This window comes from Anopheles coustani, chromosome 3, assembly GCF_943734705.1.
Source record: "Anopheles coustani chromosome 3, idAnoCousDA_361_x.2, whole genome shotgun sequence".
Classification (NCBI taxonomy): domain Eukaryota; kingdom Metazoa; phylum Arthropoda; class Insecta; order Diptera; family Culicidae; genus Anopheles; species Anopheles coustani.
In genome coordinates, this window is record NC_071288.1 from 58,292,343 (window position 1) to 58,309,891 (window position 17,549).

The window sequence follows — 17,549 nt, forward strand, 5'->3', positions numbered from 1 at the left end:
GAAAAAAATGGAGTAAAGATCATACTTTGGCTTCTTCACGGTATCTAGCTTACACTTGCATGTACTAAGGGGTATTGTAGCAAAGATGCTAATACGTTTGAGAGAATATGATACATTTCAATTAAAATTAGCAGAATCAAGTAGGTTCTTGAGTAGAGTTATTTTTAGTCGTTGAATTTTGCCTAGACGTGATGTTTAATGTTGTGTTATGATAGCTGTGAGAATGTGTAATATAATGTTTGTGTATATATTCATGATATTGAGGATAGAAAAATAAAGTAATTCACTCTCACATCTCTTTAGAAGTGTCAATGATTGATGTAAAACGTGTTGTTAACTATAATTTTACAATCGATCCTTTGTACTAGCGGTTCAAAGTACATTGGATCGTTAAAAACATATGTTTAACCATATTTTTATTTTAGTTAAGGTTACGCATGGTTTCTAATGAATGCGTTGGATATAAAAGCTCGCTATAATTCATGCAAGCAAGAAATGCATCCAGATAAAACAAATGCATATCATAAAAAAAAAAACATTAAGCGAAACAAGCTGCCTGGAGAAGAGTAACATAGGGCTCCTTGTAAGTTGTGGTTTCGAAAAAAAATGAGACACATTTTGGTAATAATAATGTGTTGCTGTTAGCAACATTTGTGCAACTTTTTTCCTAAGTGTCAAATGCAATCTCCCATGGCTAATACTGTTTAGTTGTACCCTTTTACATTAACTTGCAATTTTTTCAAATACCATTGCGGACAGTGAAATAGTTTATCTAAAAACCATTACCCTCTTCACATCACTCTTGATATAGACATGACATAGATGTAGACATGAAACAAAATGCCCAACAATTAAAAACATTCAAATTAAAAAGTCACGCAGCAAAAACGACAAGAATGAATCATATAATGTACAAGAAATATTATTAGTTTATATTTATCGTAAGTATATTATGTCAACTGCATTCTTAAACTGTTAAACAAGAAAGTTTACAAAAAAGCAAGGTTTTGTAATGTGAAGAAACCTTAAATTGTCCCTTTGCCTTGATTTCAATACCAATGAAATCCCAATCTTTAAATTTTTATACTTATATTTAAAAAGATTCAAGTCCCTTGGAGATGATATAGAAAGCCAATCTGAAAGACGCTTCGAAGTAGAGCTTTCACCGTTTAACAAAATAAAAAAAAAATAAATATGAACCACAATATCCCTTATTGCTGCTGCTATGTTTCTCAAGGTGCAAGGTGCGGAACGCAGGTTGGAAATAAAAAAATACTCACCTTACAGGAGCAGGTGGTGCAGTCTCTGGACGGATACTTGAATGTCTGTCCAGATGCGTAGATATGCTTCTCGTACAAGCAAGAGCTGCCCACGCCTGCAAGCGCTGTGGTAGAGGGCGATATATTGGTAACGTTCTGGAACCCACATATATCATCAGGGCATCGGGGACAACAACCAGCCGGTCCGGCCGGCACAGGATTATCACAAGAGAGTGGTGGACATTCAAGTTTCCAGCAGTCAAATTCTCCGTACTGAAAAGAAAACAATGGTACAGATATCAATGGATTGCTGACTTATTGGAATATTTACCCACTTACCAAACATTCACACGTCTGACATTGGTAGATCCACTGTTCTCCACTGCGAAATGTAACCTGGTTTAATTCCTGATGCTGGCAGGATTGCTTCGGGTCACACTGAGGACAACACAGCTCACTCATGACACCGGGCCGCCAAGTAGAACAATTGCACGATGGTTCGACACAACTGACTACTCCTTTGGAGCAAGTGCACTCCTTGCACGGAGCGTTGTTTGGAGAAACCCTCTCGCCGTCCTTTAATTCGCGATCCTCAAACATGCAGCTTAACCTACATTCTGGACCACTGTCGGGCGGACATTGACATTCAAAGTGACCTTCTGTATTAACACACAAAGCAGACTGATGACAGCTGTGGGTGTTCAGAGCGCACTCATCTATATCTACACACTCTCTGCCTTTGGTTTCAAAACCAGGCTTACACTTGCAGAAGTACCTAAGGTGGGTCGAACAAAAAAAAATTAAGATTTATTTGCATTATTGCCTTCCTGTTGGGATTCTAGCATACTGACCAGCCTGGCATGTTAACACAGTCTGTTGTCTCCTTACAACGATGGAGACCGGTCGCACACTCATCCAGATCTCGTTCACACGAGTCCCCCACATACCCGGGACGGCAGGAGCAAATCCCTGGAGCTCGGCATTCTCCACCGTTCAAACAAGTTTGATTGCAGATAGCTAAGAAAAGAAATAAAATTTACAAATTGTTTCTAGAAATTGGGATTATCTCTTCACTTACGCTTGCAGTCATGTCCATCGCCAGTGTATCCTTTCTTGCACGTGCAATTGTAAGATCCTAGCGTGTTGGTACAGTCTGCATACTCGTGGCATCTGTGCTCTCCCGATTTGCATTCGTCCACCTCAACGCAACTAAATTTGTTCTGTCGGCGATAGCCAGGCAAACACTCGCACACGTATGATCCAAAAGTATTCACACAACGCGTATTCATCAAATGACAGTGATTACCATTAAGACCACCTTGTTGAGCACACTCGTCCACGTCTAGCAGAAGTGTTTGTAGGTCACAAACCGGAAACGGAAAAAAAAATTATTAAAAAAAAAGAACGGGGAACTAGAATTTCGATGAAGTCAATCACACAAACGCCATTTCGATCCAAGCCCAACAATCTTCCTTTTGTTAGTACTTTTCATTGCTATTTTATCTTTTATAAATGAGTATTACCATGGTAAACTGATTTGAGCCTTAATTCTATCTGTTACATAAGCCATCATTTGTTTTGTGTTGTGGGTATTGCTAGTGAATATACAATTTGTATAAATATCATTAAATTAAATGATAGCATAGAATGTACGTTTTGTAACTTATCTAATTCGTTAGCATTGTATGTGTGTTGTTTATGCTAATTTGTGATTTGTTAAAGAAAAACGCATTCATAAGTGTCAAAACTAGCTGTGGTAATGTATGTGAAAAATTAAATAAACTTATTCAAACAAACAAAAACACAAATTATTTCACCTTCTGCAACTTGTAATTGCACTGCCTGTTCGTGCTTCTTTTTCTTTCCGTTTCTGTTTCTGTGAGTAGAATTCTTGTGATGCTGCCTCCTACCACCGTTGCCGCCACTACCACCATGCGGTCGCTTATGTGGCCGCCTAGATGTAGTATCTTTTCGCCTAGGTGGATTATCTAAATTATTGAATTTATTTATTGAAGATTCTTATGAAGTTAAAGTAATTCATGGTAGCAGTTATTTAAAGGGCCATTACACAGCAATGTAGCAACAACAAGCTTCGTTTTGAACAGTTTTTGTTTGCAGGGCTCTGTTCAAACATTACAATAATGCCACAGAGGAGACACAGAACCCCCTTGATCAACCATCACGCTTTATGAAATGTATGTTATTTCATAATACTCTTACTACTTTCCACGTTTACAATGTAATTCAATTGGGTGATATTAAAATTAATTCAATTATCTGCAACGTTGCCAGAAAATGTTTTCCTCCTCATTTTTCTTCGATCAGGCGATGGTGAGAAAGAGTGTCGAACGATACAGGCACAGCAAAAATCATGGGACAAACCAACTGTTTTAAATATGCTTCACACACTCATGTTCTGATGACAGATCATGAAAAAAAAAACAAATCCAAAACGTTTCCAATTTTAGCATATGAACCGCACCACTGAATCAAGGTCTAACGAACCTTGAAAACGGGGTAGCGGGATTAACTTATTAATGTGTATGAGAGGGAATGCGGACATTATTGGTAAATATGGTTGCATCGCGCAATTGTTGCTAATGGGACAAATTTTTTTTTCGAATTCGTAAATAATCCAAATCATTTATATGGACAGCTTCAAAAATGATTAAAATTTAATTTGTTATGTATGTCCAATATCAAAAATCACAATCAAAATCATAACGTCGCCGCAACGATTTATCAAATAAATCCAATTGCTTTCGTCCATGCCCTTAGTGAATAAAATGCGTGATTATGATGTTATAAGCGATATTTCCGTATTGTTGGATAGCTGCCAATATCTCAATCGTGTTCATAATTGCGAGTCTTCATAAATGCAAGGTACATACAAATAAAGCATTGCAATGGTAATGAGCTGTCGAAAATGAAAAGGATAGCGTTGTGTATGAAAATCGATTCATCAAGTGTTGTGATGTTAAAAACATGATAAATTTTAACAAATGGGTGGCACTAACAGATCATTGAAATCTAAATGGCTGAGTGTACATTTTGATTCAATGGAAACAAATGTATAGTTTACGGCGCATATACTTTTCAATGAGAAAATGTCTCCGCCATATACTTTTTCAATGAGAAAATGCTGTTGTTTACGTGTTAATAAACCATGAACAAAAACCGATTAATAAATGCTGATAAATTGTAACGATGTATTTTTGCTAGTAATAAAATTAAAAATGTAAGATTGCTTAATGTAGTGAATATCAACAAGTTAAGCAGGATGTCCAATATACATTATTTTCTAGTTTGAGATGAGCGAATTAAAATATGCATGTTAAAAAGGAACTTCCATAGTTGTGTATGTATATGTGATAAATCACATCTGACCGGAACGGGCGCAATGAAAAAATTAAAAAAACAGTTGTATGTTATATGTGGTTATGTTTGTTCAATGAACGTGAATCTAGCTAAATTCTATAAATAACAATATGAATGCGTTTTTAAATTTATGAATGTGTATAAATATATATATTTTTACATGAGATTTTCTAGCTGTTTCCTATTTTATAAGATAAGACAAAAGGTTTAGCATAAGTTATCTAATCAAATGACCGAATTGGCCGTACCTATTTCAAAGATTTTAGTAAATCACTAGACAAAAAGTTTATTCAAAATAAGCATTGAACCTCTCGAACCTGGATAAAATGTTTTTGTTATACGTACGATGGGAATGCGCGTTTGCATGAATGGCGAATAATATGTTAGATGTTAAGATCTCTACTTACCGGAACAAAAATACCCATCTCCGTGGAAGCCCGAACGACAGGTACACGTGTACTTGGTGTTAAGATTAAGACACGTAGCGTTAGTGTGACATGCATGACCTTTTGAGCAATAGTCCACGCCTTAGATGTTTTATGGTATGGTTTATATTATAAACATATGGTGAGGAGGCAAAATGAAGCCATATTTTGAATAATTTTCATATTTAAGGGTGTTGGAGAGGACACGAAAGAAGGACGTAATTTTGATAGTAGTTCATATTAGTACATTTTTTGACCAGTCATATCAAAATCCGAATTTAAATGTTTTTCCCGCAATCCAGAGGCAGAATAGTTTTAAAGAAGGAGACAAGAAGCCAGACATGGAAAGAAAGGAGAAAAAAGTCTTGTTGAGTTAGTTGTTAATATAGTAAAATTTTGATCATAAAGCATGTTGAAATTAAGACAAGCAGGAAAGAGATGAGTAGAAGAGTATTAGAGCACTTTAATTACGGTTATAGGTAAAAAATGATCATTTGTACGTTAGTTTTCCATCGAAATTCAAACAGATTCAAACATTTCTCTTCATGTTCTTGTTAGATACAATCCGTCCAAGTACAGTTGTGCTTCCTGATTTGTCGTTGGGTTATGAAAGCATTCTCATTATGTACGATTAACGATTCCCATCGTAGTGATAGAAATTGATGATTGCGATTATTATATTAATCTATGTATCAGGCCTCTTTTTCATGGAGTTCGCAATCGATCACATTGAATTCATTTTAAAATAATCATCACTCAGCTCGCTGATGATCAATGATGGTGACATTAGAGATGAAAATGGATTTAAATTTCATTAATTTATGTCGTGAACGAAAATTAGTGCCACCGAAGATTGGCTTGAATAACAGAATATCGGCAGTCAAATGTAAACCAAGATTCGTTCTTTAACGTATTCAACAATTACGGTCATCGAAAAGCGTCGGTTTCTCTTGAAAAAGTTGGGTTTCGCTTGATGTTATCCTGTTTCTCCAATTCTTCGATATTCTCATCACCAACCAAGTTGAAGACAAAATCTTTCGGTAGTACTTGTTCACCTTGCTCTTCCACAAAATGTATCTGGGAATTAGAGCGATCTTTGGCAACAATAATCATTGAAAGAGTGCGATCATTAATGCTGCTTGTATCTTCCTCCAATTTCTTGTTTGCTTCATGCCGCCGATTGGCGATTTTTTCTCCAGCTGGATGTTGTTGATGTTTTCTTGCATGATGTCGTTTATGATCAACGAATGGAGCTCCGTCGGAGTTCAAACTTGTTTCAATTGTTTCGTCAACATGTTTCCTGCTATCGGGTTTAGTGCTATTATTGTGCGTGGATGGCTTAGTGGAACTCATTTCCAAGCCCGACTCGTACTGACGCAGTTGCGATGATTCCTGCGCATGCTCTAGCCTTTTCTCATGGTACTGATCATCCTGTTGCATCGATTGCTCTTGTTGCTGCTGTTGTTTTGGCTGATTTTTATAGTATCCCTCGGACTGATCGTCCTGGGACGATTCACCTAATGGGAACGATGAAATACCTTGACAAAATTTACAGCATTCATCAGTCACCGACATCTGTTGTTCTGGTGGACACTTCAACTCTGGACATTGTAGGAATTCACAGTGCATATTACCGTCTACACACGAACAGTTTCTACAGCCTAATATTTGGATTTCACCGTGTTCAAAATCCTTTTTTGTTATGTAACAGCTCTCTGTAAGTAAAGGAATAAGCAATAAAAGACAAATAATATAGTGTATTTCCAACCAATACATGAACGCAGTTGTTAGATCCAAAGAAATAATTAATTTTAAGGGTTCAGGAAACTGGTTCAGACTTCCGAGTGATGTAAAAAACAAATTGAATTGAACCAGACAAAATGAAAATTGATTTATAAAATGTCTGTGTGTGATCTTTTATATATATATACTCTATATATTATATATTATATATATATATATATATATATATATATATATATATATATATATATATATATATATATATATATCTCAATCACAAAGTAAATTTCTTGTCAACTGAGTTTTTATTGCGTTGATCTTGCAAGAATGAGACATGATCGTTTCAAATTTATGACTTGCCTATCACCAATCCGTTAAGTTAGTCAGAATTTATTGAAAAACAGTGCTGTTCAGGCTCGGCGTGAACCATTGATGTGTCGTTAAAAACAACTCATTGAAAAGCAAACCTTGATGACACGTATATCTATTCAACGTTCGATATCATACTAATATGCATTCACAAAGCACTGCCGGGGGTATATGCTGTATTACAAGCGGCTGACGGAGAACAGATTTTATTTTCTTCTTTTAAATGACTGTGAAAAGGTCACCAGTTGTAGATACTCTCAATCGACATACATATAGATGTAAAACAACTGTTTTCAACACTTTCAACATTCATTTTATTATAAACGTGTTTGAACGTTGAACAGGCCAGGGTTTTTAATAAAAATATCCAGACATAAAATGTCATGAAACAGTTTTATTCTTACTCCATCAAACAAATTAAATAAATTAAATTAAATTAAAAAAAAGTAAAAAAAAAATATTTGAAAGGCCTGGATATACAAAAACTGGTTCTTTGGTTCTTAGGGGATAAATGATAGTATACAGTATGTTACACAGTATATCTACCACGTCATGAGCGACAATCGATCTAAAACTGTTTTCACAAAAAAATCAATCGCAAATGCCTGTTATGAGAGAATACTAGAACATTTAGAGGGTATTCCTTGTAGTTTCAAAATAGATTATTTGCTTAAAAAAATACTTACTTAAACATACGGGGCAACACTCGCCCTCTTTTAATACTGGATGTTTACATTTAACTGCAGGACATGGTCTTGGACCACACTTAACTTCGCCTTGTTTGCACTCACATCGACTGCAACCTACATTCCAGACTTCTCCGTCATTTTTAGTTGTACCATTTATTAAACATGATTTTTTACAATCACATTCTTCAATATATGAGACACGCTTCTCCGCCTCCACTAGCTGCAAATTGGAAACGAAAAAACAATGTTTAATGCCAACTTTCCTAAATGCGGTTTTGCAGCAACTACGACAATACTTACCCTTTTTGTTAACAGCGACATCGTTTGTTTTAATTCTAATAAAGCGTTCTCTAATTCTAAAAATTGTCCACAAGTAGGACATTGTGCATCCATTAACTCACATTGTGATAAATAACCGTAAGAGCTGGTGATAAGACGAACATCTTTTAGCTCACCCTAGTTGCAGCGACAATATAGAGTGAAAAAAATTATTAGTATATGTTCGGATGAGATGTAGTGTCTGGATATAGTTATATCCATTTGCGTGTGTTTCAATGTTTACCTTAAATAAATAATGACTATTAGAGTTACTTTGTCCGACGAATAATTGCATATTGGAAGCACTAAAATTTCTATCTGGTAAAAACTTCGTCACTCGCTTATACAGTGGATGGCAGTCGATGAAAAGTTGCATTTCGGTGCCGCTGACCGTTAGTGACACCTTGTGCTCGGTATCGTCCGCAAGTCGATACGGAAACGTTTCCACTTTTATATCCGTTTCACCCGCTGCTGTTATGTGTGTGTAATGAAAACGTATTTCGTCACGTCTTCCACTTGATTGTAATTCTAAATACCTTAACATTAATATTAATTATTACAATGTTTCGATTAGGATTAGAGAAAAAAGAAGAAGAATAGTAGACAGAAAAAAATAGAGCAACAACAAGGACAAAAAACGGAAGATACGAGAGGATTGGATGGAAACAGAATATTTGTAGTAAAAGGGACATTCAAGGGATGATTAGAACGCCGAAGGATTTTAAGTTTTTTTATCATCGATAAGTGTGCCTGTTTTTACAAAAAGTACCGAATTGAAAAAAACAATTCAAATTGTGTCTATCAAAATACACCAAAAACTATGTAGTTCGCTAGTAGCTAGAGGGTGCATTCTATTGAATTGAAAATTATTTAACATTAAAGATAAACGTGTAAACGTAAACCATGGATTGTGTCTAGGTAATGTACTTTGTGGATCAGGAGTTTGGGAATGTCGGAAATGGAATGATAGCAAAAAAAAAATAGTGAAAGAAAAGGAAAGAAAGAGGAAAGTATGAACAAAATTGAAACCTACCTATTGTTTCCGTTGGAAAAGGATACTATGGTCCCAATGTTAGATTCTTCTTGCTTTACTACAGCAGAAAATGTAAATTCTGATGATTTTTTTATCTCTTCCACTGCCCGGTGAAAAGCCGCAGCCGGAAGAACAAGATTTCGATTGGATCCTGAAAAGAAGAATATTTCATATTATATTTAAGCGTTGCCAAACGAGTTTATCTGGAATCGTGTAAAATAGCTATCTGTTCTTTGAAAGGTAAAGCCAGTGGAGCTGTGCGGAGAACACATAACGCCCAAAGGACATATGGTATGATTTAGAGTGAAATTATCAGAGGTTAGTAAACAAACATAAGCAAAAGTACACAAATGGTCACGAATTAACCATATGTGTGCGAGTCACAAGAAACAACCTACATATTGTACTTTATGTCGGTCAACATCCTCATCAGATACTAAATTAGTCTCGTCAGTCAATGTAAAGATAAGTGTACGAAAAAGCCGACCAAAAATAACATTACACACGCAATATTATTTATTAGTAGGTAGATCGTACACTTACAGATATCATCCGTATAACCCGCGTTAGCTAATTTTGTCGCAATTTGTCGCATTTTTCGAGGCTTACAATTATTCCATTTGGAACTTTTGGAGCCAAAGTAGAGAAAGTGTTGATTTGTACGCCATGAACTGTGATTGCTATTGCCTGTAGGCAAGGGAAATTGTTTCATATTGCCCTAGGCTGAAGGCGTTTTTTTGGAATTATTTATTTTCTTACTTTGGTATTGAGAAACGTGACATGTTGTAACAATAAAATTGCTAACATTGCAGTCGGAAATAACGGTACATCACAGATCATATTCAGATCCGGCATAGGTTTTTTGAGCAAAAAATATTTAGATTAACTGTTGTCCAAGCAACGCCGTTGCCAAAAGGAATGATTAAAATTGGTTTAATGTAGCAGTTTTGATAGATTCTCCAAAATCTATTATCGCTACTTTTCTGAATATTTCGAATTATTTCATCAATATTTTGTTTTTAATTCTACGATGCTTCCACTTAATTATGTGTGTGGAACTTAAATGTTGGTTTACTATGTTTTCTATCGATTTTGGTATGTAGGAATCCACTTTGGATTATCTGTGTAAGTTGCGCAACTTTTCCAAGTAGCATACAGAATTGACGATTGGAATGTTACCCGGCCGTATCAGAAAATAGGTAAGGACATTCGCTTCCGAAGTCATTATTGCAGCACTATTACCAGTGGCCTCCTGGCATCGGCAGGAGATTTAGCTTGTCCGAGTCATTCTTTGGTCAAAGGCATTGCGATTCAGTTGGTGCCAACTGTCAACAAAACGGTCCGAGTGCATGCAATATGCAAATCAGTACTAGATGACAGTGATAAATGGTTTGGTGGAAGCGGTATTATCTTAATCGAAAAGCACCACTACGGTTGCTTGCCCCATTAGGAGTGATCCTACATTTAGCTTTTTATTGTTACGTTGATTAAGTCGACTGTCTTGCATAGGTAAAGGCTTCCTTGCGCCACTGTAATCTGTGTTTATGGTCACAAAACTGTTCCATCTACTGGTATCTGAGGCAATAGAGTCAATATGCGGGGTTCGTTCAACAGTAGTCAAATACGCAGCTTTACGGAATGTCAATTTCAGGAAATTAAACAGAATATGATTTATTTAGTCCCAGGTTGTCGGACTGCAATGAGTTATGCTTTTCTATTAACAATGCATCCGGCACCAAAGCACATTCAACGAAGAGTATTGTTCTGTACCATATGCAGTTTATCATTACATTGTGAATGACAAATTGTGCACTAACACCGCAGCGACAGATGGTGCCGTTTGCACAAACAACCAATATATCAATTATCCTGTCACGAAGAATTGGTTTTATTCATGTTTTGTCTTTTTCTTAAAGCTACGCCTACAATATCGGAAGCCAATGCATATAAACAAATATAACATACCGACAATTAGGCCTATTGCTAAGAGTATGGTAAAAACAATTTCAAACGAATATTTTACAATAAATGGAACTTCTGCAAAACCTCCCATTACGCTTTCGGTGTTTTTTTGATTCCTTATTACCCACTCGATTGTCCATAAAGCTTTTTTTTGTGGTGGCACTTGAACGTCACGAATAATTTGTGACAGGATGCGGGCAGAACGTCGGTACCTAGAAAAGATCACGTACAGAAACTCTCTTTTATTCTTTCATCTTTTTTTGGTTAGTCTGTTTTGTTTTTTTGGTTAGTATTAACTCTATTTTTATTTAATTTATGAACTAACCTTTCTTCATGGATTAATTCCACTAAGAGTTCTTTGAATGCTTGCGGGCTTACATCTTCTAGATTCAATCGTTTTCCTGCACCCAGCCGCACAATTCGGCGTATATTTTGATATTGATCTCCATAGTTTGGTATTCCCAGCATAGGTATTCCGTACCATGCTCCTTCCTGCACACTCAGCAGTCCACCATGTGTCACAAAAGCATCAATGTTTCCACTGCTGAGAATGTCGTTTTGAGGGAACCAATCCGCAGTGAAAACATTTTCCGGAACAACGCCATCCAGTTGATTGGTTTTCCAAAGAAACATGACGTATGGTAATTGTCGGGCGACAGTGATTAAGGACTGGGTAAAAGGGGTTTCTACACTTATAATTTGAATGTTGCTGCCGAATGACACGTATACATACTTTTCAAAACTTGCATTTTGTGATAGGCCCATAAGATAAGCTTTGCCTTCACGAGGCCTTCGTGTTTCGATATGCAGTCCACCAACATTGATCACTCGCCACAGTTTTGGTTCTGGAGGTGAAAGAATGGCAATCGAATTTAAAAGGACCACAGCAGTTTTCATCTCCAGATGCGATACTGATGACATGCTGGGATAATAGCTTTTGACGAGTTGATCGATCCGAGGATTTATGTTGTATTTTCTGGACATCGATTCAAGGAATGTAATGATAAAGTTGTATACTCGCTCAATATATCCCATAGTTATTGACAAATCGGTTAATTGATTAGGAATTAATCCTGGGAACATTGGAGAGCCAAAGAAGTGTTCCGTGCTCTGTAGCACATCTGAAGCAGAGGCCATTATTAACGGAGGATGATTAAATCGTTCCATTAGAAGCAACAAGCACGGGCCGGCTACATGGTCGTGGATGATCAAATCGAATTTGAAGTTTTCTGGATAGCCCATCAACCGCAAGAACTGATTTGATGTGAGCGCAAGGTGGCAAACTGTAATTTCCAGATCCACAAAAGAAGCATGCAGCTCGGGTAGTGACAACCGGTGCAGTTCCAGATAGTCAATTGGGTCATCCAATGCAAGAAACTCGTCGACTTCGTTGAGTTTCATAAAGTGTAGATTCTCCTGTCTTCCTTCTTTAAAGATGTTCAACAGAGTTACGTTGTGCCCAGTTCTGGCTATTATTTTCGATAACTGCTCACTCCTAAAGCGAATAAGTTTTCAATATTATTACACTAGTCTAAAGTAGTTTAAAAACCACTCACCAAAGAAAATGGCTCGGAGACGCAACAGAACTTATGTAAAGAATATTATAGCTCTGGTAGCCACGAACATTTATCACAGTTAATACTGTTAAAATAGCAACAACTGCCACTACTTTGTTCGACGAACGCTCCATTTCCTAGTGCTGTGCTATGTATGGATTGTTCAAGAAAACCAAAGCATCGTCTCACTTGTTGAAAATCCGCAATCAAACTGACACCACATGTAATGTGTCCGTAAGGCCAACCAAACACCTTTGTCCAAAACACAGTCATTCACAGACGTTTGGTGGACAAAACTAGTAAAACGCTGTATACGAAATAAACGCAATAATCGTTATAACTTTTTTTCTTTTTATCGTATTATTGAACAAAGTAAGTAAGACTGTTTTTATGTCATAGCGTCGAAGCAGAAAAAAAACAAATATAAAAAAACCAAAAGTGTGGTAGTTAGTGTATACATCTTTCCACAAAGGATGGTTCTCATCCAGTGCAATGAAGTGGATGACCAATAAAAAGGGGAGAATGTATAAAAGATTACCCAATTTGAGTCAATTGTGAATGCCAACCATAAGCGTGACTGGTAGTTCATCATTCCCGTGTGGATCATACTAGTGATGTGCGTACTCAGTAAGAAAAAGTGATTGAGTCGAATCTTACTATTAAATGATTGATTTAAATCTTAACGGATAGTGTTTTTTACTCCTCTTTGATTTGAATCTTTCAAGGGATTCGATTCCCAAAGGAGTGAATGTGTGAGTAAAAGAGTAGCTAGTCGTCATAGAGATTCGAATCCCAAGTTGAGACTACTCGCAACTTTTACTCACTGATTCATTCTTTTGGGACTCGAATCCCTGTCAAGAGAATCTCTGTGACGACTAATAACTCATGTTACACGTTTCAATTCGCAAAAGAGTGAACCTCGTGACGATTGTTCACTCTGATTCAAATTCTTAAAAAAAAAATTGTTATTTTCATCACTAGATTATACCACTCCAGCAATGATCCGTGACTGAACGTTTTTATCCTTTTTTTAATAAAACCGTTTCCAAAACATTTGTATTATAAAACTTAAAAAAAAGATTTTGATTAGCATCTGTTCAACACTTTTGCAATATTTTTTTCATATTTTTTCCTAATCTACACCATTACTTTAAAAGCAACCACCTCTCCGTGTTAAATATGTTTGTCTGGTTGATAGCAAATTTTCGGTTTTGGAATTTCACCGGTCCCCCATATGTTTCAATTCTCGTTTCATAGACAGCGATGTGTATGCCGCTCATTTTGGTAATGGACCGAAATCGGTCATAACTGTCAACAAGTTGATATATGAATAACAACAAATTCAACAACAGCGCGCATCTCCTGACCGATGTCAGCGATGTTTCATCAGAAGGCACAGAAGTAAACTATACCAGGAACGGTAATCATTACTGCGAAACAAATGAACTAAATTGCTTGAACAACTTTTTATTGGTGTTCGAATAATAGGTATTTGAGAATTATTATATTTACAAACTTATTACCGTTTTGGTCTAAAAAGTTAGTTTCAAGGCTTCATTTTGACATCTGTTCTCAGCTAATTAAAATAGTTTACATTATATACCATGGAAGAAAACGATGTATGGTGTGTTGTTAGAATTTAAATTAATCATATTCTTGCGTACTTCATACATATTTTTATACTGAAGATTGGGATAGAAGACTATAGAAAATCATAGATAAAGAAATCGAAAGCCGTCAGAAATAGGAATGTACTTCATTTAGGCCTATGCATAAAGAGTTGGTGTATGGTGTATGTAAAATTTTCATATACCAGTGAAGGTGGTGTGTAAAAATAGTAAAATAATAAAGGTTTAACACGTTGACTGCCAAGCCTTTTTAGCACACTTTTTTAGAACAATCTTTTCTAATCAAATTTGTTTATAACATTCAATAAACCGACGGTTTTTGAAGGCTAAACAAAAACTTAGCTTCCCAGAGAATTGATATTAAATATTACTATAATTTTTAAATTACATGTTCATGTATTTATCGGACAAAAACTTTTTAGAACTAATGACAGCTGGCTATCAAAAATGATAGCCATGGCAGTCAACGTGTTAAAAGGTTGAATATTTTTAAAACCTCACTTAGTTCAGTAATCAAATGAAGTTCAAATGAACGTAAGATCGGTGTTCAGAGTGCAAAACGAACCCTGCTGGAATTTATGGGTCGAAGTGTGCGTTAAAAACCAATAAAAATAATCTGCCGTTTCTTTTCACTGTGGGACAAAAACCTTTGCAAGTTTAATGGTATAGTATTACCTGCTTCTAACTAGTGCTACGAAGGACCACTGGTAAATTGTTAAACCAACTCAAAAATGGTCAAGGTTATAGTTGATAGCATTCTTATGACGACTCCTAATTGCAAAGCCTTGAAAGCTTCAATATAAAAAAATCTCTGAATAAAGTTTTGTACTAAGCGCCTTGAATTTATCAATTCCATCCCCAACTCATCAATAACATTTTTCAGATACATCGAGAACTGACATAGCATCCAATGAAAAATATACAAATGTTATAGGGTCGGGTACGTCTATTCTCAGTAACACCTGAAATGTATGAGCCATATAGGTTTCTCTCATCGTTTTTTATTGTATATTTCATGTGATGTGGTAATGTGTCACCAAATCATAATGAAGTTGTTTACAAAAACGTCTAAAAACATTTACGCACAATACTCCAAATGGTGTATGATGCTTAGGTAATGATATGCAATGTGTAATAATTATGTATTATGTCAAACCAGGCGAATTTCACAGAATATTCTGATAATTTTATTATACCCTGTTCTCAGAGTCGTCCATGTCTCTCCATTCACCTGTTATATTCTACAGCAAACATACCATCATGTCTGCTGCCGGAAACACAATACTAAGTCAACATTACGAGCCTGGAAAATGGTTGTAGTCCAGGAAAAAATAATACTGACTTCAACCACCATTCCCGACAAACGGCAAACTAGACGTAGTCTAGACGATAACGCAAAAACGCACAAACGCGGCACTATCGTCTAGACTACTTCCCCAATAGCTCGGCTAGCAGAAATGTTCCAACCAATATATAACATGGATACATAAACCATCCAGCCTCATACGGTTTGGGGGCTGTTTATTTAATCGTAGAACCTAAACGGGCGATCCATTGAATGACACTCCGATATGATACTTGATTTAGTAGCCAAGTAGAAGGAATACGTTGATAAAGATGTTCTATCTAATTTCGATAGTTTGTGATTTATCTTCTTGTTTATGTCGTACATATACGAAAAAGTTTGTCGTTAAAAAATTGAATGAAGACTTTAAAAGGAAGTTAAATTTTTTTAGTTATTATTGTACCGAGACTATTAGTAGCAATAATTCGTAATATATTATAAGTAAACAGAGCTTGCTTTAATTAAAATCCAGGACTGATCTGTTTTTATTTTTTGTAGCACGAAATCTCTAGTGGGACATGGCCACTCTCCGAAGAGAGTTTCTACTGTGACCGATAGACGGTATATTATAGATCAGTGGTCGGTCAGTTGTTCGTAATACCGGAGGGTGTTAAGACTCAAAATTCGATCCTACACTTTTGGCGTGGGGTTTCCACGCGCTACAGCTGCGACATAGGAACCCCCTAACATGAAAGTCTGATAAACCTTTAGATATAGACTGGATGAAAAAATATTTGTTAAAATAAGTTTAAAAAAAAAGAACTGAGCAAGTAGTTTCATTTCTTTAAACTTTTCTGCTACTAAATTCATCCAGTAAGTGGAAATATGTATAAGCTTGAAACTTACCTGTCAAACGAAAAATTCTTGTCGATGGGAAAATCTCTACTCCTGGGTATTGGGATAAGTTTGAATGTAGATTTAGTGCTTCTAGCAGATCGATGCCGGGGTCCAGTGCACCATCTAGGAAGGTTAAAAAGAAAAAAAGAGAGGCAAGATTAGTTGTTTTATATTTCAAGTATTCGTGATTAGTATGAAAACTAAATTGCAAAGAGTATGCTGTTTTTAAATCAAATATCTTATTGCTGCTAATAATTTACGGTTAGATTTTTGAAGGGCCACTTTAATTAAAATTATGAATATCACTACCTAACAAGGCAATTTCATGCAAGGTCAGTCTCGCGCTATTTCAATATTGTATAGAATTGGTAAATTTATAGCTTTTTTTAAATCACTGGTGCAATCACCAATGACTACAGTTACTGGCGGTGTAACCACTCCACAGCCGCAAATTGTACGCTGAAATGTTGAAGTGTGTGAATACGCCAAACAGGAAAGCATGCCTGTATACAGCGAATGGGGTTAGCTTCCATTCCGTATACACTATTTTAATTGAAGCTGTCACAAGGAGCTAGATTGCAAGTTCGAACGCTCGTAATGTATTTGTGTGCTACGACCTATTATGGGTGAAGTTAAAATATACATTAAAATGGAGCCGGAATTTGTTCATAACCTGTGCTAGATACAATTTATTCGTTTTCAAAAAAACACTCGTTGCACTTTCTGAAATACAGATTGAAAAAATCGGATTGTGGTGTTTTGTCAAAACTATTTTTATTAGAAAAATATTGTTTCTATAATCAGAAATAAGTTTTGTGAACGAAACCTCCTAGGTAGGTAATAATTTTCAATTAAGCAAATGACTGGAAAAGTATGGGGCAAGTAAATGTTTGAAATAAAAATTATCGCCAGTAAAAATAAATTCGATTAAAAATGTCTTTGTAATTCGATGTAAAAAATGTTTACCTAATCAATCCATGGACTTAATACACTGTATGTACGTTTTT

The 17,549-nt window shown here is 35.9% G+C and overlaps 1 protein-coding gene across 1 annotated transcript in view; it reads right to left on the bottom strand.

The window, feature by feature from the left end:
* Window positions 1–17,549, bottom strand: part of LOC131263677 (protein kinase C-binding protein NELL1-like) — a 47,950-nt gene that overhangs the window by 4,187 nt on the left and 26,214 nt on the right. The window contains exons 2-12 of the mRNA XM_058265918.1: window positions 16,552–16,665; window positions 9,215–9,365; window positions 8,426–8,717; window positions 8,164–8,319; window positions 7,861–8,083; window positions 6,601–6,777; window positions 3,077–3,247; window positions 2,338–2,601; window positions 2,111–2,276; window positions 1,599–2,034; window positions 1,281–1,532 (exon numbers count right to left, since the gene is read on the bottom strand). Of these exons, the coding sequence (XP_058121901.1) occupies window positions 1,281–1,532; window positions 1,599–2,034; window positions 2,111–2,276; window positions 2,338–2,601; window positions 3,077–3,247; window positions 6,601–6,777; window positions 7,861–8,083; window positions 8,164–8,319; window positions 8,426–8,717; window positions 9,215–9,365; window positions 16,552–16,665 (2,402 nt within the window). The remainder of the gene's footprint in view (window positions 1–1,280; window positions 1,533–1,598; window positions 2,035–2,110; window positions 2,277–2,337; window positions 2,602–3,076; window positions 3,248–6,600; window positions 6,778–7,860; window positions 8,084–8,163; window positions 8,320–8,425; window positions 8,718–9,214; window positions 9,366–16,551; window positions 16,666–17,549) is intronic.